This window comes from Balaenoptera ricei, chromosome 15 (genome assembly GCF_028023285.1).
Source record: "Balaenoptera ricei isolate mBalRic1 chromosome 15, mBalRic1.hap2, whole genome shotgun sequence".
NCBI lineage: Eukaryota > Metazoa > Chordata > Mammalia > Artiodactyla > Balaenopteridae > Balaenoptera > Balaenoptera ricei.
In genome coordinates this window covers 74,733,603-74,757,903 of record NC_082653.1, presented here as the reverse complement: position 1 = coordinate 74,757,903, position 24,301 = coordinate 74,733,603, and the positions used below count along the sequence as shown (strand labels likewise).

The 24,301-nt window shown below is 40.3% G+C and overlaps 1 protein-coding gene and 1 pseudogene across 7 annotated transcripts in view; both read right to left on the bottom strand.

Annotated features, from left to right (window-relative positions):
• Positions 1–24,301, bottom strand: part of TMEM248 (transmembrane protein 248) — a 143,324-nt gene that overhangs the window by 50,913 nt on the left and 68,110 nt on the right. For 4 of the 7 annotated variants that reach the window (XM_059898216.1, XM_059898217.1, XM_059898220.1 and 1 more), the window contains 4 exons: positions 15,606–15,687; positions 14,585–14,717; positions 13,207–13,298; positions 7,923–8,179 (listed from right to left, as the gene is read on the bottom strand). In XM_059898216.1, the coding sequence (XP_059754199.1) occupies positions 7,923–8,179; positions 13,207–13,298; positions 14,585–14,717; positions 15,606–15,687 (564 nt within the window). Of the gene's footprint in view, positions 1–3,044; positions 5,365–5,438; positions 6,113–7,922; positions 8,180–13,206; positions 13,299–14,584; positions 14,718–15,605; positions 15,688–24,301 lie in introns of those variants that run through there. The other 3 variants (XM_059898218.1, XM_059898219.1, XM_059898222.1) reach the window with 2 other exon arrangements.
• On the bottom strand, positions 21,332–21,917 carry LOC132349391 (grpE protein homolog 1, mitochondrial-like; annotated as a pseudogene).

The window sequence follows — 24,301 nt, the reverse complement described above, 5'->3', positions numbered from 1 at the left end:
ATCATCATTGATTCACATGTAGGAGTAAGAAATAATAGATCCCTCCAATGGTAAGGTCTTGCATAACTATGGTACAATACCACAACCAGGAAATTTACACTGCAACAATACACTGGTTTTTTACAGATTTCACCAGTTTTGCCTAACATTGTGGTTTAGCTCTAGGCAATTTTATCACATGTGTACATTTGTGTAATCACCCCCGCAGACACGGCACGGATCCATTCCACACCAAAGAATCCATTGTGCTGCTCTCTTATGACATTCAGCTCCCTTCTCACCCTATTCTGAATCCCTGTAAACCACTAATCTGTTCCCCATCTCTATAACTGTCATTTTAAGTTATATATTTTAAAAATTATGTGTATAAATGGACTCATACAATATGTAACCCTCTGAGATTGTTATTTTTCCACTCAGTATATATCCTTTGAGATCCATCCAGGCAGTTTTATCGGTAGTTCATTCTTTTTATTACTGAATAGTGTTCCATTGTATGAATGTACCACACTTTGTTTAATCATTCATCTGTTGAAGGATATTTGGATTGTTTCCAGTTTGGAGTTAACATGAATAAAGGCGCGATGAGCATTTGTGTATATGCCTTCGTGTGAATGTAAGTTTTCACTTCTCTGGGATAAAAGTCCAACAATGCAGTTGGTGGGTTGCATGATAATTACATGTTTGGTTTACAAGAAGTTAACTATTTTCCAGAGTAGTTTTACCATATTAGATTTCCATCACGATTGTATGAGTGATTCACTTTCTCCACATCATTGTCAGCATTTTCTTCTAGGCACCATGGTTTCTGATGAGAAATCCAATGTCATGCAAGTCATTGCTCCATTATAGGTAATGTGTCCTTGCTAACTACTTTTAAGTTTTGCCTTTAATTTGGAGAAGTTTGTGATGTGTCTTTGCATGGATTTCTTTGGGTTATCTTGTTTGCGGTTCACTCAGCTTCTTGAATCTATAGGTTTATGCCTTTGGCCAAATTTGGTAAACTTTCAGACACTATTTATTTTAACATTTTTTTAGCCATAGACTTTTTCTTCTCTCCTTCTGGGACTCCGATGACAAGAATGCTAGATTTCTCATTATTGTCCCAGAAGCCCCCGAGGCTATCACTTTTTAATTTCAGTCTATTTTGTGTTTAGCAGATTGGGTAATTTCTATTGATCTATCTTCAGTTCGCAAATTCATTTCACTGTCATCTCCCCTCTGATATGTAGCCCATCAGTGAGGTTTTTTTTTTTTTTTTAATTTCAGTTGTTGTAGTTTTCAGTTCTAACATTTCCATTTGTTTTTTTTTTTCAAGATTTTATTTATTTATTTATTTATTTGCACCGGGTCTTAGTTGAGGCAGGTAGGCTCCTTAGTTGCAGCTCCAGGGCTCTTAGTTGTGGCTTGCTGGCTCTTTGTTGCAGCACGTGGGCTCCTTAGTTGTGGCATGTGAACTCTTAGTTGCGGCATGCATGTGGGATCTAGCTCCCTGACCAGGGATCGAACCCGGGCCCCCTGTATTGGCAGCACGGAGTCTTATCCACTGTGCCACCAGGGAAGTCCCCTTGTTTCTTCCTCGTATCTTTGTTTTGCTGGGACTTTCTCATTTCTTTCCTTCCCCAGTCCTGGATTCAGGCTTTTCTCCAAGGAGCATGCTGAATCGGGGTGGCCGAGAGGTTTGTCCTCACCACCAACCCCCTCCCAAATGGCCAGCTAGCTAACAGCCAGATGCACCTTCATGCCCTGGCCCAAGACACCACAGGCATGCACACCCAGCCCCAACCGTTCCTGAGTGCCCAGGCCTTGGCTAGAGTGTCCACAGGGTGGGAGCAGGGAGACCGAGAACCTAGCCTGGGGTTTGAGGAGGGGGAGACAGGACTGTGCATGAGTTGGACTCCAAGCCCCCGTCAGGCTCCACTGTCCCATCAGGCTTCACTTGAAAACACAAATCCAAAGATAAAATTAAGAATTCCAAAATGGCAAAGATAGAGCATTAAAGTCCAAGTGCAGGGAACTTCTGGGCACAAGCCCTGTGTATGTTTATTCTTTTGTTTCTCACTCAATTTTGTAATTTTGTTTCATATAAATGCTAAAAGCTCTTGTTACTTATTTATATTTGTTTCTATTGTAAATAAAATTCCCATTATAATTTGCTAACTGGCTAGTAATGAGAATATAGAAAAGTCATTTTTTAGTTATTTTTGATGGCTATTTTAGTATTTCTTATCTCACCATTTTAGTAAAATTTAATAAAGTTTTAGTATCAGTTCTTAGGTCTTCTACATATAAAAGTCATGTACAAGTAACAGCTATCACTTGAGCACTTAGCATTGCTAGGTACTGTTCTAAGTCATTTAATCCTCACAACCCTTTGAAGCAGGTACCATTATTACCCCCATTTCACAGATGAGGAATGCGAAACATGAGAGGCTTGCCCACGGCCAAAGAGCTAATAAGTAAGTGGCAGAGTCTAAATTCAAAACCAAATCCAAGCTTTTTAGTTGGAGTCCATGTCCTCAAACACCATGCTACAATAACTGTATATTGGTTAGATTAACCCCCTTTATTTCTGTCTGAAGACTGAGTGCCTTGGGTAAAACTGTCAGAAAAAGGCTAATTGTAGTGACAGCAAACATCCTTCTCTTGTTCTTAATTTTAATTAATTTAATGTCTGTTTCATTTTTAAGTATGATAATGATGGCTGTGGCTTAAAAGGGAAACCTTTATAACATGAGAATATTAATAATGTATATTTTCCTAAGATGAAGAACCAAGAATTAACCTATTTGGAAGAGGAATGGATCAGGAAACTTTATTGATAAGGACTTCTGTTCCAAAAGTTTATTCTAATCACATTTATAGTACATAAAATATCAATACTTTCTTGTTGAGAAAACAGAAACTCTGGCCATAGTACTGATGCTAACTTAAGAGAAATATAAGAGTCCAAATATGAAGAACTCAACCAATATGAGATATATACAAAAAAACCAATTCAACAATTTACTTTAAACATAGGCAAGAAGTCAAAAGAAGACAGCTTTTTGGGGAGGCTGATATGCATTTTATTTAACAAACATAATGTACAACGACTAAAACAACGGTATATTCCCAGGAGAATTAAAAGTGTGTATACCTGGATTAGCACCTAGAAAGTACATAGAAAAGAAAAAAGAGGAAAGCTTTCTATGACGACCATCTGGGCCCAGGTTTCTATGAGCAGATTCTCCCCTTATTTGATGGTAACTCATTACATTCCAAGTCAGCTTGGCAATCAGCTGACTCAGTTAACTGCTTCATGTCTTCAGTGCTTTAGGACAATAGATGTGTCAACGTGATGGATTTTATACGTTAATTTAAGTAAAGGGTAAAAAGTTTTATACCCACCCCCAGTTTTATTCCAAAAATTACTGCACTACAGATTTGTGGTACACCATTAGAAAGATATTGGAAAAGCAAAGGAAGCTTTCTTAACTGCTTGTGTGATGTGATCTTGTTCAAAAATGGTGCCCTGGGAATTACAATTTCACAGGTACACTGACAATCTGTAGAAATCACTGAATGCAAGGAGGATCATAATGGTGTATTTAGGTTATGAAAGGTTCCATTAGGATTAGAAAAGGTTCCACGCTGCCAGGGGCTGTAGAGCCTCACTGAATGAGCTATCAGTTCACGTTATACTGTGCATTTGGTGCAATATTCTTTGGTTACATCATATTACCCACCAGGAGGAAAACTCCTTTGCTTACAAAGTAGATCAGTAGTTCCTAACTGGGGGCAATTCTGTCCCCCAGGAGACATTTGGCAATGTCTGGAGACGCTTTTTCACAACTGGGGGGGTTGCTACTAGCATCTAGTGGGTGTAGAGGCCAGGGACACCGCTAAACACAATGCATGGGGCCGCACTCAAACAAAAAAGTCCTCAGGCTCCAAATAGTACTGAGGTTGAGAAATCCTGAAAGAGGCTTATATGATGTGTGTCTGGGTTGTCCATAAAATCAAAATTACACCATGGAGGCAGAAAGGCCCCCCTGCACTGTAAAGCTCAGAGGGATTCCCCGTCAGCTCTCATCTGCAGAGACCTATTCAGTCCTGTCTTCTGACCCAGACCCAGGGCCACCTCCCTTACCAAGAGCTCAGTAAATATTTGCTGAATGAAAGGAGGAAAGAGGTGCCGAAAGCACGGTTCAACCTTCAATTGACAAGTTACTTCAGTAACTTTATATGACCTAAAAAGTGTCCTCAACCTCAACAGTGTCACATTCTCTGTACAGGACCTCAAAGTTAGGGCTAACGCATTGTAACGATGGAGTTAACATTTTAGGGGAGTATGTCTAAATATTTCTAGATTCATTTTAGTGGGGCAAACCAAATAAAATGGTGTTAAAGGCAAACATTCAATATACTTCATTTTAAACTAAAAAAAAAAAAAAATTAACACATGACATGCCATGCACAGCAGACACCATTCCTTTTTTTTTTTTTTACATATTTACAATTTTACATATTTACTTAGCAATATATCTTCTATCTTTACAATTATAAAATTATTTCAAACTGTAGAACAGTGGTACCGTTGTATTTTCTTAAACATACATTTTTGTAGCATTCATTTATTTTATCCTTTAAAAGGCAATTATTTAACCAAATCCAAAACACACTGAATGCCACAGAGAAAGCACGTAGGAAAATCATGGAGAAAAAACAGATTTACAGACAAAACTTTCAAACAAGTCTTAAATGAATCTATTCAGTGACTCAAATAAATAGTACTTTTTTACTAAGTCTCCCCAGACAGGAAAAACAAAACAAAATGAACAAAACAATCCCCACAAACTGTACCTTTAAAAATGCTCTGATATTTATAAGCAATTAAGTTATACTCTAGACCCCAATCAGTGGACTGTAGTAAGGGCTGGCTATAATTTAGGCTCAAATAAATACTATCCATGTAAATTTTCATCATCCTGCATAAACCTGAGGTTGCAACGGTGGAGGAAGTTTATCATTTTCAACATTTTCAGAGTCAATAGATGCTAAAGACTGATTTGGGGGCCTAATTTCAAGCGGGTATTTCTCAACAATGTCTTGAACCTCTTTTGCGATTCCATCCGTCCAATCTATTAGGTCTTTCTCAAGCTTCTTGGCTTCATTCATAATCCTTTCCTGCCGTTCATTCAATTGAGACAGGAGATCCAAATTCTTATACATCTGCTTAACACCTAAACAAGCATCAGGAGACCAATTCTCAGATTCCTGCTTCCTGGGAGAAGTCTGGCCAGACATGTATCGATCAAAATCTTCCTGACTTAAATTCAAAGACTGAGCATCTAATTTCTCAATGAAAGCCACGGCACAACACTATAAATATAAAGAAGAGAATGTTATTTATTATAGTTGTATGAGGAAAGCTACAAATATTCAAATAGAATGTTAAAAATCCTTTTATTATGGAGAATTTAAAACAGAATCAAAAGTCGACAAAATAATCTCATGAGCCTCCATGGACTTGAGCTTCAAAAATTACCAACTCATAGCCACTCATGTTGTTTCCTTTATACTCCCATCTGCAATAATACATTTCTTCCTTAAAAAAAAAAAAAAATTAAATCTAATTGTCATCTTCATCGAGTCTGTCAGAAACTCCATCCTCTCCTTGGGTTGTTCGCAGGTCCTAGGGTCTTGTACAGAGTGAAATATTTGAAGAGGCACCTTCAGTATTTGTTCTGCAATGGTTATCACAGAGTTTCCTGTGTGGTTCCTTGAGGTCAGAGGCTCTCTGCTTCCCTGCCGTGCTGCAGGGCAGAGGAATCCCTGTTGTGGCCAGGAGCTCCAGGGCCAAGGATCTGGGGGCCATGCCCCGTAAGGCCCTTCGCTGGCCGTGCCAGCTCCACAAGGCCCACCCAGTGCACGGCCAGCCACTGAGCATGCCCTCAGGTACTGGTGTGGCACACAGATCTCTGGTCCTCAGAGATATTTTAACAACAAACGGTTAAAAGAATAAGCTTAGAAATCAGACAGCCTGAGTGAATTGCCACCTCTGTCACTTTGACAGCCCAGAGTTGTGTGACCCTAGAAAAGTTACCTTCGCTCTCTGTGGTTTCTGCATCTGTAAAATGGGGGAAATACCACCCAGATTTATTGTGAGAATTAAACAACATAACACATGTAACATGCTTAGCTCATAGGTCTGTAGTAAGCAACGAATAAATGGTAGCAATTATTAGTACAACAAATGCAAATGTTGAGTGACACAGACATGGTAGTTATACTTTCTTATATTAATTAAATTTTTCTACAAGGAGCACATACCATTTACACACTTTAAAAAAAGCTATTTTCATAAGAAAAACATGCACTATAAACAGGAGAAAATAGGCAGCTCTCAGAACTTCTTCTGAGAAACTCATTCATGGGATCTTACCTTATTATTCATAAAAAAGCGAATCACCTCCTTAAAGAATATTTAGCAAATCTATTTCAACAGACCCATCTGATGAGAATGTGCCCGTGTGACCCTGCCCCATGGGCTCACACTGTGTGTGTGGAATCGCTGCAGCCCGTTATCTGGAAAGAGGACGCATCGAAGACGATTCTAACATTCCTGGCTTAGGGGAGTAGATGTGCGGTACTGCCACTAATGGAGATAGTGTATATTGGAAAAGAAAGAAACATTTGATGGGAAAGCAGTTTCAGTTTTGAACAAATTAAATCTGAGGCACGATAAACAGCTGGGAGTGGAGCTCAGTGTGAGGTCAAAACAGGTGACCTGCGGGTCCTCACTGTACAGGTGACCAGCAGAATTACGACCAGAGGAGACAGTCTAGGGAGAGAGATGCACAGAGGACAGAACCCCAGGGAATAACACATTCGAGGGGAAGTGGAGGACACGAGGCCTAAGAAGAGCCCAGGAAAATGGAGTGGAATTGTGGAAGCCAAGGCACATGAGAAGTTCCAGAAGGAAGGAGTCATAAGGAGTGTTAAAGAAGTGAAGTGAAACTGAGAGTTCCCATGGGATTTGGCAACTGGCAGATTTTTTTACTTTTGCCACAGCAGTTTCATTGGGGCAGTGGGAGCAGAAGCCAGACTCTGAGTCAGGCAAGAAAAGGATGAAGAAAGAAGATGCAAACACAGTTAAGGCTGTAGGTCAGGGGGCTGGGAAGCTGCAGAGTGTAGGTGATTCAAGTCCCCATCTTTTTTAGACAATTCACCAGAAATGCTTCCTTATGTAACCTGGCCTCCCCTGCCTACCTATCAGCCTGTACAACTTCCAGCACAGGAAACAGAGAACACAGGGTGTCTCGAGGCTCAAATTCACTGGCTTGACAATAAATCTAGTCTAAAGCAAACAGGCAGTAATCCAGCGGTCAGTAAAAGGAAGTATTCTGCCTTATGACTTAGCTGTGCATACTTTACTACTGTTCTGCCTAGAGTTAATTAGCACTGTAAAAAAACAATAGCTGAAAATCATTTCACATCCTCTAACCTGATGCTTTCTTAAAATATCTCAGTATTCAGTTTTAAGATGTAACTTGTAAAAATAAAACAAAAAATAAATATTAAGTCTTTTAATAAAGGAATCAGTCCAAGATCTGACTTATTCATGGCTGAAACAACCAACTAAGTGAATGGCTCTGACACCCAGGAGCCCAGAGAGCAAATGCCCAGCAGCAGCAGAGACTCCTCAGTGTGGCCGTCATGTGTCCTGTAGGGGAACCACAATGGCCAAGTCCCCGGAGGTGGCATGTGTGCATGGCCTGGTCACATGTGCTCTGTGACACCAAGCAAGCATCCTCAGCTATGCTGACCCCTCAACTCAGGAGCACTAATGTGTCACAGGCCTGTGAGTGACCTGTCACATCCTTAAAATAAATACCTTCTTGGTTCTTCTCCGCAACACCAAGAAACCGAATACTCACCAGGTTGGTGAAATAGTAGCCATCCTCTCCGGTCATCAATCGGCTTGGGTTGCAGAAGCGGGTGATATACTGGATATTGGACTGAAGGCGTGGGGGGTTGCCCTTCAAAACAATGTAGATGAGAGTGGGTAAGAAGTCATCAGCTGAAGCTGGCTCGTTCTTGGTGATCTTGATGGCATTGAAGATGTGCTTGCTGCACTTGGTGATGCAGGCCAACTTATCCCGGGGCACACGCTTCGAATCCATTTCAATGATATCTGTAGAGGAGAAAAGATGCTGCTTCCAGTGAGAAAGTCATTACATCAAAGAGGCATCAGGATAATCATATTTTATCTATTAAGTTACAGAGGTACCCTCGCTAACCCCTTCTCCACCAGTTAACTTAGTGTATGAAACACTTAGACTGTAACAACAGTAGACACTAGCTCACACTTAGGGAATACATGACGATGAGCCAGGCCCTACTCACTGTGCTCTGCAAGCATATTTCTCTCCATCCCCAGATTATGCATGTGCACTATTATTATTAAGGGAACTGAGGTTCAGAAAGGTTCAGTGATTTGCCCAAGATCATACAATGAAAAGGGACATAGGGGGGATTTGAAGCCAAGTCTATCTGACTCTAAAGCCCATTCTTTTAATCATTTTATTTTTTATTTATGGCTGTGTTGGGTCTTCATTTCTGTGCGAGGGCTTTCTCCAGTTGTGGCAAGTGGGGGCCACTCTTCATCGCGTTGCGCGGGCCTCTCACTATCGCGGCCCCTCCCATTGCAGAGCACAGGCTCCAGACGCGCAGGCTCAGCAATTGTGGCTCATGGGCTTAGTCGCTCCGCGGCATGTGGGATCTTCCCAGACCAGGGCTCGAACCCGTGTCCCCTGCATTGGCAGGCAGATTCCCAACCACTGCGCCACCAGGGAAGCCCCCATTCTTTTAATCATGATGGTAAAGTGTTTATGAGCTCCACAGAGAAATAAGCAGAGTCTCTTTACTGTTTTTTTTCCTCTTAATACATTGTAAAACTCAGTTTAGAAGGCCTCATTTGCATAATGCTTTTTAGAAATGTGGCTATTATATTGATACAAGGCATCTCTGTACTGGATATCAAAGTGCAAGCGGCTGAAATCCATCACGTGGAGGTCCATGGTGGCCAGTCCTCGTGGCATGTAAATCTCCACTAGCAACAAATATCTACAACACCTTTATGACACTTATAACCTGCTGGTTAGCAGAGAGGATGAGCATGGGTATACATTTAACCTCATAAACAATATTTTATTTCTCTCAGAAAAAAATTATTTCACTGCCCTTAACTACCACTAAGTCCAACTGGTGGGCTCTTATAAGTCCACTCTTTGTCACAAAGACTAGGAGGCCATGAGGAATGATCAAGTACAACCTCAGCACCGTCAGCACAACACAAGAGGAGGGCAGGCGCATGCCTCTGAGACGGACATGTCTGTCGCAGTCCAGAACATCATGAAAGAAAAGAGCTGAGGCAGCTTAATTTGACACCAATTGCTTGCCATTAGCAGGAATATAAGTCGCAGATTTACGTGGGATGGTGGTGCACGCCAGAGTTCTTTCTGCTCTTAGCTCTCATCCCCGAGGTCAGCTACCTGGGGAAACCCTCACAGGACCACCAGCCATGGAAGACTAATGTGTGTGGGACAGTGCAGAGGCCTTATTGTAACTTATTAATGTTTTTATTCCCCCACTTACCTGTCTATTGTATGAATGATATAATTTTTGTTTGTTTTATTGTTTAGTTCCTTTAATCTTTTAATTCTGGGTTGTAATTATTGTTACTATGTCTCAGTCTATTTCTTTTTCTTTTTCTATTTAAATAGAACTTATTACCAAAAAGATCTGGGGAAATGTATATTTTTTATACCATCTTCACCCTATTTAGCCTTCTGCCTTTTACTGTTGGTTTTCATTCTCTATTTCAAACATTTCACCATTTTCTCATTAATCTTTATTCTTTAAGTTTTAAAATGAATGAAATGTGAATTACAGGCATACATCATGTTACTGCGCTTCACAGATATTGTGTTTTTTTACAGATTGAAGGTTTGTGGCAACCTGCGTCAAGCAAGTCTCTCAGCACCATTTTTCCAACAGCATTTGCTCATTTCATGTCTCTGTCACATTTTGGTAATTCTTGCATATTTCGAACCTTTTCATTACTATTATATTTGCTATCATGATCTATGATCTTTGATGTTATCATAGTAACTGTTTTGGCATTTTTAGCAATAAAGTATTTTTTAATTAAGGTATGTATATTGTTTTTTAAGACATAATGCTACCGCACACTGAACAGACTACAGTATAGTGTAAACCTAACTTTTATTTTATGCACTGGGAAACCAAAAAATTCGTGTGACTCACTTTATTGCGATATTTACTTTATTGCAGTGGTCGGGAACCGAACCCGCAGTATCTCCGAGGCCTATCTGTACTTTTTATCTGGATGCATGTGTAGCTGCCACTGCCAAGGAGCAGGGCCAGTAGTGTAAAAAGGAAGAGAACAGAAGGAAAAGGAAGGAGAATAAAGGGGAAAACCCAAGGGATTTCTCCCACACTCTTCATCTTGTAGTGAACACCACCCTTCCTAAGTATCCTTTAGTCTGAGAGAAGTTTCTTTTTGTTTTTGGATCGCCCACCCCAATGAGCAGTTCCATGATTTGCACTGCGCTGAAGTCTAAACTAGGAGACATGGAAAGAAAAGTAAACAAAACAGGAAACTCACCACTGTATTAGTTGTTCCTCTAGTAATGACCTTCCCTTCCCAATCTACCTGCTATTATTTACTTTTCAGAGTCCTCAGATACTGCTTTGCACCTTCTGTTCAGGGCTTTTAATTAGTAGGAAAGACAGGGTTGAGTGTGGGTACTCTATCTTAGCAGATGTCCAGGCTTATCTTTAATGGGGCTTTGAAAACGAAGTAGGCTGTACTTCTAGATCAGTCAACCTGGGCACTACTGACATCTGGGCTGGATAATTCTGTTGTAGTGGACTGTCCTGTGCACTGCAGGATATTTAGTAGCATCCGGGGGTTCTACCCACTAGAAGACAGAGGTCAACAGAAATGGCAAAGGTCTCAGCTCAGTGTATTTATAAACAAAACTGACAGTCCTGATTAGTAGCACACAGGACAATTTGGAGAAATTTCACTGATTATCTCCATATTTAAGACCGTTGTTACAGACTGTCCTTTCTAAGGCTGACAAGTTTAGAGTAGGAGGAAAGTGATCATATAAACTTTGGTCCTCAGAGACAGAATGTGTCTGCACTTGGACTGGCAAGAAGAGGGGGCTAAGATGAGAGAGTAAGAAGGCTTTTAAAATTTTGTGGCTGTATTTTTACTATCAAAAGATCTCTTGAAACACCATCTTAGATGCCTCAAGAGAAAAGTTCCACCTCTCAAATTCTTTTTTTTAACATCTTTATTGGAGTATAGTTGCTTTACAATGGTGTGTTAGTTTCTGCTGTACAACAAAGTGAATCAGCTATATGTGTACATATATCCCCATATCTCCTTCCTCTTGCGTCTCCCGCCCCCCCTCCCTATCTCCCTCCCACCCTCCATGTTTTGTGACCACCTAGAGGGGTCACAAAGCACGGAGCTGATCTCCCTGTGCTATGCGGCTGCTTCCCACTAGCTATCTGTTTTACACTTGGTAGTGTATACATGTCAGTGCTACTCTCTCACTTCATCCCAGCTTACCCTTCCCCCTCCCCGTGTCCTCAAGTCCATTCTTTACGTCTGTGTCTTTATTCCTGTCCTGCCCCTAGGTTCTTCAGAACCATTTTTTGGGGAAAACTTAAGTACAAGTTTCAGGCTTCATCTCTGATCTCTTATGGATGTTCCCTGAGCAAAAGGTGGGGTTGGAGGTGGGTCTTGACCCAAAGTAGTCATTCATGGGACCCATGAGTAGCCTAGAAGAAAAGCTCTGAACAACAAAGTGGACAGTATTTAGTGAGGCCAATTAAACCCTACACAGGGAAATACAGAAAATAATTCATTTCTTAATGAGAGCTGAAATGCAAAGACATACAAAGAGAAGCAGAACCTGAGAAAGTGGAAGAATCATGTTAACCAGAGATAATTCAGTCCCTAAAGGGGCCTTGAAGCTAAGTTTCTGTGACAGCCTCACCTCCCTTCCAACCCTGAGAGTATGTTAAGCAAACCCCCATTTCTTCCCGTAACTTGAGTCTCTGGTTCTGAAAACCAGCGGAGCCTACTTAATGGCGCGCCTCCAGCACAGCTAACATCAGCTGGCCCGCTCTCCTTCCCAGCAGGATTTCATTAACAGTCTCTAAAGCAGCAAGTCTTTCCAACTCTTCTCCTTAATTAAGAAGTTGGGCAAGTTGGATGTCTTCTCCATTAGGAGGTTTTTTTTTGGTTTTTTTGTTTTCTTTTTTTTAAACTTTTGTATTGCACTTCTGCTGGATTATTCTTATGAATAAGAAACAGAAGACTTATTAGATGCCTGGACCTGTCCAGAATGTCAGAGCCACATCGATTTAGGGCACTTCATTTACTTCTTGAACAAACCAGAAAAGTAATTCAAAGCACATCTCTGATGAACCAATTAGAGGCATCATTTTTTTTTTAAACTTTATGATCTTGTCATAGACAAAGATTTCTTAGATTTCTTTAAAAAAAATATATATATATATATTTTATTTTATTTTATTTATTTAGTTGTGCCGGGTCTTAGTTGCGGCACATGGGCTCCTTAGTGGCGGCTTGAGGGCTCCTTAGTTGTGGCATGCGAACTCTTAGCTGCAGCATGCATGTGGCATCTAGTTCCCCGACCAGGGATCGAACCTGGGCCCCCTGCATTGGGAGGGCAGAGTCTTAACCACTGCGCCACCAGGGAAGTCCCTAGAGGCATCATTTTAATATATAGCTCTAGCTTGGGGATGACCCTACCTCACCAAGTCCACCTCTCAAAATTATTTTGAATATATAAATGCAACTGAGTTTTAAGAAATTTACCCTAGCTGTATTTGACTTTAGTTCAATGCTCAAGAAATAAGTCATGGAAAATGAAGGGGGAAAGTGGTTTACCTGCCAATCTGCATGTTTCAAATTCATAAAACTAACACTCTTAAATCACTTTTACCACATTCCAATATAGCTTGGGCAGTTTGTATTTTAAAAGTACTTTAGGAACACTGTCTTTTTACTCACTGAAATAAGTATAGATTTATAAAGCCAAATGCTAACTTCAAGGGAAAAGCATCCAAATATAAAAGCTCTGTTCCACTGACCTGTAATTGCTTTCACCACCATATCAGACACTTCTGGAATTTCTTCATTAACAGGGACACAAAGCATCTGAGGTGTAACCCAGTGCAGGGCTCTACCAAGAGAGAGAGAGAGAGAGGGAGACAGTGAAAACAAGTTCCAAGGACGGACTGTAAGCAATTATCTTGCCATTTCCTCAGTTAAGGGAATGGGGATGGGGCACCGCTGACTAACCAGGCAATCCTAGGCGCACGCACATACTAGGAGCTCAGCTGATGGGCCGAAGTAACTGGAATCCTAAAACGAGGCTTCTCTTCTGCACTTATCACAAGGAAGCAGAAGACAATTTTACCAGTTGAAATGAGATTACCCTATGACTGCAAAGCACCTGATACTGGAGAATGAGGGTCTGAGAAGACTCTGCTGCTCCCTGTCCTAACTGCTGCCTTTTTGGCTCTGCCCTCGACTTCTGAGGCACACCAGAGCCTGAGCAAGAGGTCAACAAGCATGTGTCACTTCTGCCTGAATCACTGAGGTTCCTGGCCACATGGTACCTTTGCTCCAGAGATTCTGCTGCTGACCCTCACCACTTGCTTGACTAACACTCTCACCCTGCACCTCAGTCCAAAGCCCACCTAGTTACTTCTGGCTCTGCCTTCCATCTTCCCAAGATCAACTCCTCACTTCTGGTGAGACACCATCAAGTCCAAAGCTACCAACTACCAGCCCCGCTGTCTGGGAACCCCATTTGCGATTGCTAGGCCCCTCTCCTCCAGAAGCACCTCATCATGCTCAGGCTTGGCCCTGTTCCCACATGTAGACGGCCTCTTTCCTCAGTGTTTTGCTGCCATTGGAATGCAGAGCACTGGGGCTCACTCTTCTGGCCATGGAAGAGTGGGTGCTTTGCAAAGTGTTAGCAACCCAGTGGTAGAGGAAAGATGCGACTGGAGGAATGGCTGAATCAAAGCAGAATGTCACATTCTGGTAAAAACCCGTGGTAGGAATGAGGAAAAACGACACACACTGCCTTGATAGGGATACTCACAGCTTCCTGCCTGACAAGATAGTTAGTGCAGTGAAATGAGAAAACAATGAAATTTCCTCCTGTTCCTTGTAGATTTTGGAGATGTAAGCAGTCTCACATATCAAACATGATTCTTATCTAAAGCTGCCTGGATTCAAATGAATAAGCAAGATGGTGACTTGAGCCTTTTCATCCTGTCAATTTACCACATTCCTTTTCTTTCTGACGCCACAAAGGAGATTATATGCTAAGGATGGCAGGTACCTAAGCTGTTACTTGCTCTGAAGGTTTGAAACTCAAGTGTCCTGTTTTCCTGCAATGTGTTCTTCCAACAGGAGGTAGTAAATATAACAAGAAAAAGCAGAACAATCAGCTACCTGATCCTTTTTTGAATAGCGAGATCTTTCTTCTCATCATCAGTAGTTTCTGGACAGAACACATATTTATAGAGACGAGTCATGATGTACTTTTCAATCTGATCCATTATCTTCTCAACTCTTTCCGGAGGCACTGAAATATCCCAATGGATATTTGAATGAAGGATGAACATTTAAAATTAAGAGTATGTTTTCACAGTACTTTCAATGTAGCAGAAAACTAATTTACCAGAAATACATTAAATATACTCAGAAACAAAAGTATAAGATGTTACATTAAAAAGTACCCTTTAAAAAATTACCTCAACTTTTGGGGCTGCCTTTTATAGAATCCCTACTTCTAACTTAAGCTGTTTGGCAGGACCTAACAGCTGTACACCCTGCCAAGTGGGAAGACCTCAGCATGGGTCATTCCCTACTGCTACATCGGAAAAGCACATGAAATTCCCAAGACTGATGAATGCTGGCAAGACTCACCCTTTCATTTTTCTGAGGTTTCCTATGAAACCTTAGGGGTTGCTCTGAGGTATACATATAGGGCAGATTTCTCAGATATACATGTACGCTAAGTACACCCTAAAATCTACATCAATGCAAGTCAAATTCAAGAATCCCTAAAAACCTAAAGCATGGCCAGTGGTTCTCAATTTCTTTCCTGCCCCAACTCACACGAGGAATACATGGTCATGAATAATGACTCACCAAGATGGCAATTCCAAGATGGGGGTTTCATTTAGAAGCCTCCCAAGGGGTTTTAATCTGTCCCTACCCCTAATGAAATTATTAAACATTGCTCAAGAAATTATCCAATTGCTTAATTATCTTGGAATGATATACATGGTGGTATTCAAAGACACTGCTAGTGTAACACCAGCTACCTGAATGTCAGGGGAGTAATTTACAGAACAGAGCAGGCAAACCAACCAAGCCTTCTGAGAAAGAGGGAAACTGCTAAGAGACTCAGCAGCAGGCCCTATGCGACTACCAGCAATCCCTCAAAGGCAGGCCAACAAGGTATCACCTTTCCCACGAGTCTGCATTCTCTCAGCCACATTCTGGTAAAAATCCTGAGTACACTCTGACTGCTCCTCAATGCTGAAATCCTGAAACAAAGGGACAAAGAGTCTGCTTAGTAGCTGAAGAAAGATCACGAGGAAAGCTCTAAATTTTACAAAACCCACTCCTTGAACTAATCTCAAAAGTACTTACAAATCAAATTAATGCTGCAGGGGAGAAAAGCCTGTCCATTAATATTATTTACAACATTCCATGACCTCTCACTTCTTTTTGCTGTATATACACATTCTTATATGGGTACAATGCATATTTTGATAATTTGCATGTTTATGTACATTTTTTTTACAATTATTTATTTATTTATTTATTTTTGGCTGTGTTGGGTCTTCGTTTCTGTGCCAGGGCTTTCTCCAGTTGCGGCAAGTGGGGGCCACTCTTCATCGCGGTGCGCGGGCCTCTCACCATCGTGGCCTCTCTTGTTGCGGAGCACAGGCTCCAGACGCGCAGGCTCAGTAATTGTGGCTCACGGGCCTAGTCGCTCTGCGGCATGTGGGATCCTCCCAGACCAGGGCTCGAACCCGTGTCCCCTGTATTGGCAGGCAGATTCTCAACCACTGCGCCACCAGGGAAGCCCCTGTACATTTTGATTTATCTAATCTACTTAACTATCTGACGGCTTTATAATATTCCATTATATTAACCGATTTATTTAACCACTTCTACCACTGTGTATTAGGGTTCTTTCCCTTTTTTCACTAATTACATATTGCAGCTATAAACAACTATGCGAAGACTGTTTCTTTTAGGTTATTTCTTTGTGATTCATTTTGAAAAGCGGCATTAACAGCTTAATAAGTCTGGACAACTTTACAGCTCTAAATATCCATTGCTAGATATATAACCCTCAGAAACTCCAAGTACAGTCATTAGCTACATAGGTGTGCGTGTTTCTCCACAGCCCCTCTAACACTGGGCTTTATCATTTTTATTTGGTTTTACTGATTTTATACGTGTAACACAAATATATATATTCACATATACTTTCTTCCAAAGACTATCTGAAGTCTATATAAAAGATAAACACAGTTCAGCGCAATAAGCTAGAAAATGATAAACAAAACAAAACACGGAGAGAAATAGAAACAGAAAGTAGAGCCAGGAAAGATAACACAAAAATGTATTCCTTGAAGATACAGAAGTTAGCAAAAAGTCAGCCCATAAATTTGTCTCTAACTAAACTTTCTAGCAATCATCACTAAGATGAGAAGAGTCACATAACTGAGTGTCCAAAATGTAAAAGCAAACTAATTCTTCAGGTGAAATTCTGACACCAAAATCAGGAATTTCTCCAAGGGTTCTCATAAAGATTTCATCACAGATGGGCATGAATACGGCCCAAGACAAATTCCACAGGACTGCTTCTCACAGACCACCTCTGCACAGGCCAATGACACGGGCCAATAAAGCCCTGATGAAGCACGCAGACCCTGATGCTTTGGCTACCTTAGAAAAGATGCCTTGGGGTGAGGGACAGTGACCAAACCTTGCCTATCTGCCTTCACAGTGTCTCTCCCGTCAATCCTTCCCTGGTTTGGGTCCTCATTATCTCTCACCTGGAGTTCAGCTGCTCTCCCCATGTTTGATCTTTCTCTTCTCAACTGATCGTCTTATCTTATGATCTGGTCCCCACTTACCCTGCCAGGTTACCTATTGTTGAGAATCTGCATTTAGTTTTCCCGCCTCTCTAACACTGTGAAATTATTCTCTGTCCAGATGACTTTTACTCCTCTCCAATCCTCCAACAGCTGCCCAAGGAAGTTCCACAGTTATCTCCTTGAAGGCTCAGTCCACATCTTGCCTCCTCTAAGAAGGTGCCCTCCATTCCTTCGGTCAAAATAACTTTGCAGGCCTCACGGCACTCAGAGCGCTCTGTGACCACCTTGACTGCACACTTGTTACTGCCTGAATGTTTTTTTAATACCGTTAAACCTTTCTCTGGTCATTAAGAACAATTCTTCAACAGCTGAATTTAGCTCCTCTCTGTAGGTGAAACAAATCTTAATCTGCTTTCTTCTAAGTTTTTTCCTGCTTAGCTCTTTTATTTGGCTGGCATGTAAGGTTCATAGTATGAAAAACAGACCTTAAATAATCTGCATACAAACTTCCCTTTTTCAGCGGCAATTAGTAAAAAGCAATCCTGTTCCCCTTTGTTTTCCAATTCTCATATAATTTGCTCCTGAGAAACTGAATTTATTTCTGGAATCCCTAGTTTATTTCACTGCTCTCTTTCTCTTCTCTATCTCTCTACATATTGAATATATATATATATATATATATATATGAAAATCATATCTAGTTGTGGTAACTTTCAGTTTAGTATATTTTGAAGTCTGCTACATTTAGAAACCTTCCCTCACAAACCCCTGCTTCCTTCTTTTTCTAGAATAAACAGTGTAACATTGTAATTTAATATTTTAAGTGTTCATATTGACCTGCAAAGTACTTGTAAATTTATCTTTTTGTTTTCCTCAGCTAGATCCAGGATATTATACTTCCTCAGCTAAATCCAAGATAAAATCCAGAAACAGTCTTTTAATTCTTTGAATGAGCCTCTAACTTTCTATATTAGATTAAGTTATTATTTAATATTTAATCTTTTTATTGCTATTGTCTTTAAAAATTGCTATTTTAAAAAAAATGTGCTAGGCTCTTTAGCTTTTTATCTCTGGCATCTTGTACTATAACTAAATTTTGTGGATTTATCTCACCCATGTTGCTAAATTTATACCTCTATTAGTATTCTGTTTTCCCTCGGATTTTCTGGTAAGATTATTTTTCCCCAATTTCTGGAAAATGATATTTCTATCCATTCTAAAAACATTTACTACATGGTTAATAGACTTGCCAGCCACTGTACAAGACAATAATATAAAAAATATTAAAACTCTCAGAGGGCATTCAGGTTAAACAGGAAGACTGAATGCACATAATTCAGTACTTTCTGCAATGGATTATCTACTTAGGTAGCTTACACATGGCTACCTTTCATTTGCACCAAATCGTAACACTAAGAATACGCTTCATTCTTGTGATTATTACTAGTACTTACTTCTAACCAGAAACCGTGACCTCCTTTTAAAGGCCTAAATGGCCTGTTTTACAGGTGGCAATGGATCACCTATTCCTACACCAGTTCCACACAATCACTAATTTTGTTACAATTCAGAAAACTCCTTTTTATATTTCTATTTCTCTTGCACAGATTTACACTTCAGTACAGTGTTTAATTCGTAATGTGAACTAATTCCCTTGCCACTCTGTCCTCTTTTCCTGCTTTAGATTATTTGGAGGACTTACCACTGTTATATATCATAAATTAGTTTATTGTCTATCTCCTCCACCAAAATGCCAGCTCCATGAGGGCACTGTTCACTACCGCATCCTTGGTGCCTACAACAGAGCCAGGCACAGTGCTCAACACTAGCTGAATGAAAGAAAGAATGAAAGTGGCCATGTCCTATTGTTCCACCCTTCATAATACTGTAAAGATGTGGGGAGACAATTCTACATAGACCTCTCCTATGTCTACACATCTTGTGAGGAGAGACACTGACTGCCTTTGTTCTGCACCCTTTTCAAGGATAGCTGTATAGCAGACAGGCCTGGAAGACAGAGGGAGAGCCTCCCTTAAGTGAAAAGGGTAGATTGTTTACTGTCTAGTATAATAATGTTTCCCTCTGGGGCAAAGGTCAGGCAGGCTCATGGCCCTATAGAAGATCCTATTCTCTATCATAACTTACTGCATGTGCAGGCATTACCTGGTCTTCTTTGCACTTCCCTGTGGGAATTGATACGTAGGGAATTGGTACAAACGCTGATATACTCTCGTTACTGCTAGTGCTGTAATAAACTGGCCTCTTCTCACCCAGGAGGCTTGTGTCTTCTGCCAATATCCATGAAACTATGGCAGGCTAACTTTTAACTTGCAAGGAGAGTACCTCTCAGATCCTTCAAAGTTCTTGCCAAAGGAGCTAAGTGATGTGATTGCAGGTTTGTGCTGGTAAATTCTTTTAAAGGTTTTTTCATAGTTTTCTAAGAAAAAACACAGTCTAGCAGTGTAAATGAATGCTTTTCTTTAAGTATTCTCTAGCCAATGCCTGGGATCATCTTTTCTATAATGTCTGTGTAAAGCCATTTTATTTTTTTTCCTAAAAAACTTTTTCTTTGTAGTGTAAAAGTTTGACAAGTGGGTATATTCCTTTCAATATTCCGAGAGGTTCTCTGTATTCTTTCTTAACTGTCTGGCTGAAATCTTTTTTCTTTTTTTCCACCCCCATTTTGAAAATCTTTGACTATTTCCTTAATTATGTTTTCTGTGTATTTCATCTTTAAAAACTGGATCTCCATGATCTGTTTTCCGGATTAATTTTCTTTTGTACTACAGTTAACTGTTTGATCTATTTAGGTTTTAACTTTAATGTTCATTTTTTTTTTTTTTTTGTATTGCTACTTTCTGCTGCCTTCAATAATTCTTTTTAGGAAACTAAACATATTATGGCTTTACTCCTCCTAAATAAAACTTAAAATTAAACATTAACATTTAAAGTATGACAAGCATGCAGTCCTCAGATTTTAAGATAGTCCACCTTATCAGGGAATGTAGCTAGTCATGTAGCTAGTTGAATACAGATTGAAACATTTCTACCTTTAGATGAACAAAACAGAGCAAAAGTAATTGATTTTTGTCAAATTCAATTATTGGCAAAATGAAGGTGGTAAGAAGTGTTAAGGTACATATGTTCATTTCATATCTCTAAGGAAGAGCCTGCAGTCTATCACTTTCAGGAGCTAGGTAGTTACAAATTACAAATGAACTCAAATATGCTCTGTACAAACATCATCATATCATTTTTCAGCAACAGAAATGTTTAAACTTGTGCTTTTCCTTCAATGAATGAAATGTGTAGGGGGCTAAGTGTTCCAGTAACTCTCATTTTACAGTGAGATGCAGAAGAATCAGTGCAGTTGGTGCAGTCAGGTAGCCAAACTGCAGAATTCCCAAAGACGCTGCATTCATTTAAAACACTCTGATGTTACCAGAGTTTGAGCAGATACAGCGTTATTCATGACACTCTAGAGGCCCAGTAGTGTCCTGTTGGCCTCTTCTGCAAGTACGTGACATTACTAAACATGTAGTCCTAAAAATCAGTGAACAGACTCCCGAATTAAAGTTCCTTAATGCAATTGTGTGTTTAGCCATTGGTTACTTGAGTTTTCCAACAAGGTTTAGGAAAAGATCAAAAGTACTCATAGATGAGTAAAGTGAACCAGGCTTTCAAGGAGTATAGCAGCTAGTTTTAAAAAATCTCTTCAAGGGCTTCCCTGGTGGCACAGTGGTTGAGAATCTGCCTGCCAATGCAGGGGACACGGGTTCGAGCTCTGGTCTGGGAAGATCCCACATGCCGCGGAGCAACTAGGTCCGTGAGCCACAATTGCTGAGCCTGCGCGTCTGGAGCCTGTGCTCCGCAACAAGAGAGGCCACGACGGTGAGGGGCCCGCGCACTGCGATGAAGAGTGGCCCCCACTTGCCACAACTAGAGAAAGCCCTCGCACAGAAACGAAGACCCAACACAGCCAAAAATAAATAAATTTAAAAAAAGACCGTATTTAAAAAAAGAATCAGCTGCCATTTAAACAACAACAACAACAAAAAATCTCTTCAAGAGGCTGCTACATTTCTTTCACCACCCGCAGCAGGGTGGGCCTTTGGGTGTGCCCGTGCAGTTGTACCCCACACTAGCTAGCACCACTGAGCCCGGTTCCTTCCCCTCAACCAGCACGTGGAACAAGGTCTCACGCCTGTAAGAGTCAAAACTTGGCTAGATCTGAACCATAACTGGTTCAAGTTAAGTAAGCCATGCTTCATGAACACCTTCTGAATGTGGACTTTAGTCCTTACGAGGCCCTCATAGAGGCTCTTCAGGTGAGGGTTATCGTCTTTTACTTCTTCATTGTGTTGCCTTCTCCAAAATGTCTGCAGCCTCTCACAAGCCCTTGCAGAAGCTCTGAAAACCATTTCCCATGGTCTCTTCCAGCTGCTCTTCTAGCTTGACCTTCCTATCCATGAGGATCTTCTCTGCAGAAGGAGTATCTCTCTTCTGGTCCACTTTGACCCACATCCTCTTCCATCCTGGCCACTGTTCTTTTGTTTTGCAGCTGTGCGCAATAGGAAAGGGCCTGAGAAACAATGTCAAAGCTGGGAGACTATATCGCACCAGCCTCACCCACTGAGCCATCAAGGCTGCCTTGTATGACATGTTCTTGATTATTTTTCTTCATTCATTACTTTTAACATAGTTATCAACTCAATCTTTTACCTAGTTTTCTTTCTTATGATGTACACATTCCATCACCTCAGATGTTTTCCCATTGTCCCGTTGCCTCACTTCTCATCCTTAATGCCTCTAATTTTAAAATTAACCCAGAACCATTAGGTCCTGGGTTACTTCCCCCAACCCCCTGATTTTCTTACCATAATTAAAGCCTACTTTGTTGATTAAAGTTTCTTTGTTTTGAATACATGCTTCTGCTCTCCTAACAGTAATTACATAGCAGGGCAAACTACTCCTTGCACACACATATGGTTTAGAATTGTAAAGCTATTTTAAAATATAGGAGAACACCTATCTTTTTACTTATTTTGGGGAAGAGAAGATATAGCCATATTTTAAATTATTATATTTTCTTTCTCCTCATTCAGGTTTAGAAAACAGTTTTTCAGGAGAATTAATATCAGAAAAACTTTAAGTACATAATATAATCAATACCAGACTTTTACAGAATGAATGGCTGGGAAAAGAACACTGAAATAAGCAAAAGGTCTTAATATTGTGCTTGACCGCTTCCTTCGCAAGGAAAAAGAGCATATTTGAACTACTACTAATAAAGAAATCGTGTTTTAAAAACAGCATTGAGGGCTTCCCTGGTGGCGCAGTGGTTGAGAATCTGCCTGCTAATGCAGGGGACACGGGTTCGAGCCCTGGTCTGGGAAGATCCCACATGCCACGGAGCAGCTGGACCCGTGAGCCACAACTACTGAGCCTGCGAGTCTGGAGCCTGTGCCCCGCAACGAGAGGGGCCGCGATAGTGAAAAGGCCCGCGCACCGCAATGAAGAGCGGTCCCCGCACCGCGATGAAGAGTGGCCCCCGCTTGCCGCAACTAGAGAAAGCCCTCGCACGAACCGAAGACCCAAACACAAAAAAAAAAACAAAAATAAATAAAAATAAAATAATAAAGTAGCTATTAAAAAAAAAATAATAATAAAATAAAATAAAATAAATAAAAACAGCATTGAAAAACCCAGAAAGTTCATTTATTAAAAAGCTTTAATGCAATATCCAATAAATTAAAGGGTCTAAATTTTGAGGTAGCAGAGGGTTACAAAGGTTATACTTTTAAAAATGGGGCAAGCTACACTTTCAGAACAGGGGAAAATGTATGTGAGGGATTTATCAACAATTAGCAAGGGCAGGATTTAAACAGTTTGGGCAGCAAAACAGTTTCTCTAGGAGTCTTATTTACTTTGATTTAACTGTGGTCTGTGTGTTTCGAAAATATTTTCATATGAATAAATTTGTGGAAAAAATTTTTTTACCAAGTCAGGGAGCTCATTAAGTTAGAAAATATGGTTTTCAAGTTATGATGGGAAAGGTGAACATCTAGCTGGGTCTATATAATGCTTTAAAATTACCCTGGGCACATACAGTTTTTCGTCCAAATGACAAAGAAATCTAGACAGTCTTCATTTCACTGGTGACCATATACAACCTTGAGTCCATGGCCACTCTTAAACCTATTTGAAGCTTGGTTCTCACAGTGAGATTCTTAAATTCTAGTTATGTAAACTAAATATGTAACAATAATAAGTTTAAAAAACTAAACCTTGTAAATTCTTCTTTAGCTTCTTCTTAGCACCCCACTCCCTCCCCCACCTTCCCATTTTCTCAATAAAATTTAAATTCTTGCTGTGGTGACTTCGAAGAAGAAAAAAGTAGCTGATGACAACTGTATGTTCAACATAAATGAATTCTGTGTTAATGATGTCACTGCCTGTCTCGTGTGTAATAGAAATATCTCTTAAAGAATGTGAAAAGGGACTACAAGGGACTATTAAGTAGCTAATGAGATTAATCAAAAAGAAAAAAGAGTAAAAAAATAAACCCTTCAGCTTCCGAAGAGTCTTAGCAAACAACATTTGTTGAAAAGTCAAGCGTTACATTGCAATACTGCAATGTGTGTGGATTATGTAGGTGCTGAATGAAATTTCAGCCAAAAGAGATATCTTCTGGGAATGAGGAATTTAAAAAAAAAAAAAAAACTCAGTAAAGACATTAAATGCTTCCTGATAAAGACAAAATGGCTGAAAAAAATTTAATGCAATTCTGAAAATACTTAATTTTCTAGACTTGATCCATATGTGGTAAAAAGGTTGCTCACCACTGGGCATACACTAAGACTGGAGAAAATAGGAATGAAGAGGAAAAAGATGTGGGCAAGAGTGGTTCATTGTTGAAATTATGGGTTAGAAAGTACAGGTCAAAGACACATGTGTGGAAGACACAAGGTGTTATCCAAGTGACCTTGGACAAGTCACTTATCCTCTCTGGCTCTCAACTTCCCCACCTGTAAAATAAAGGGAC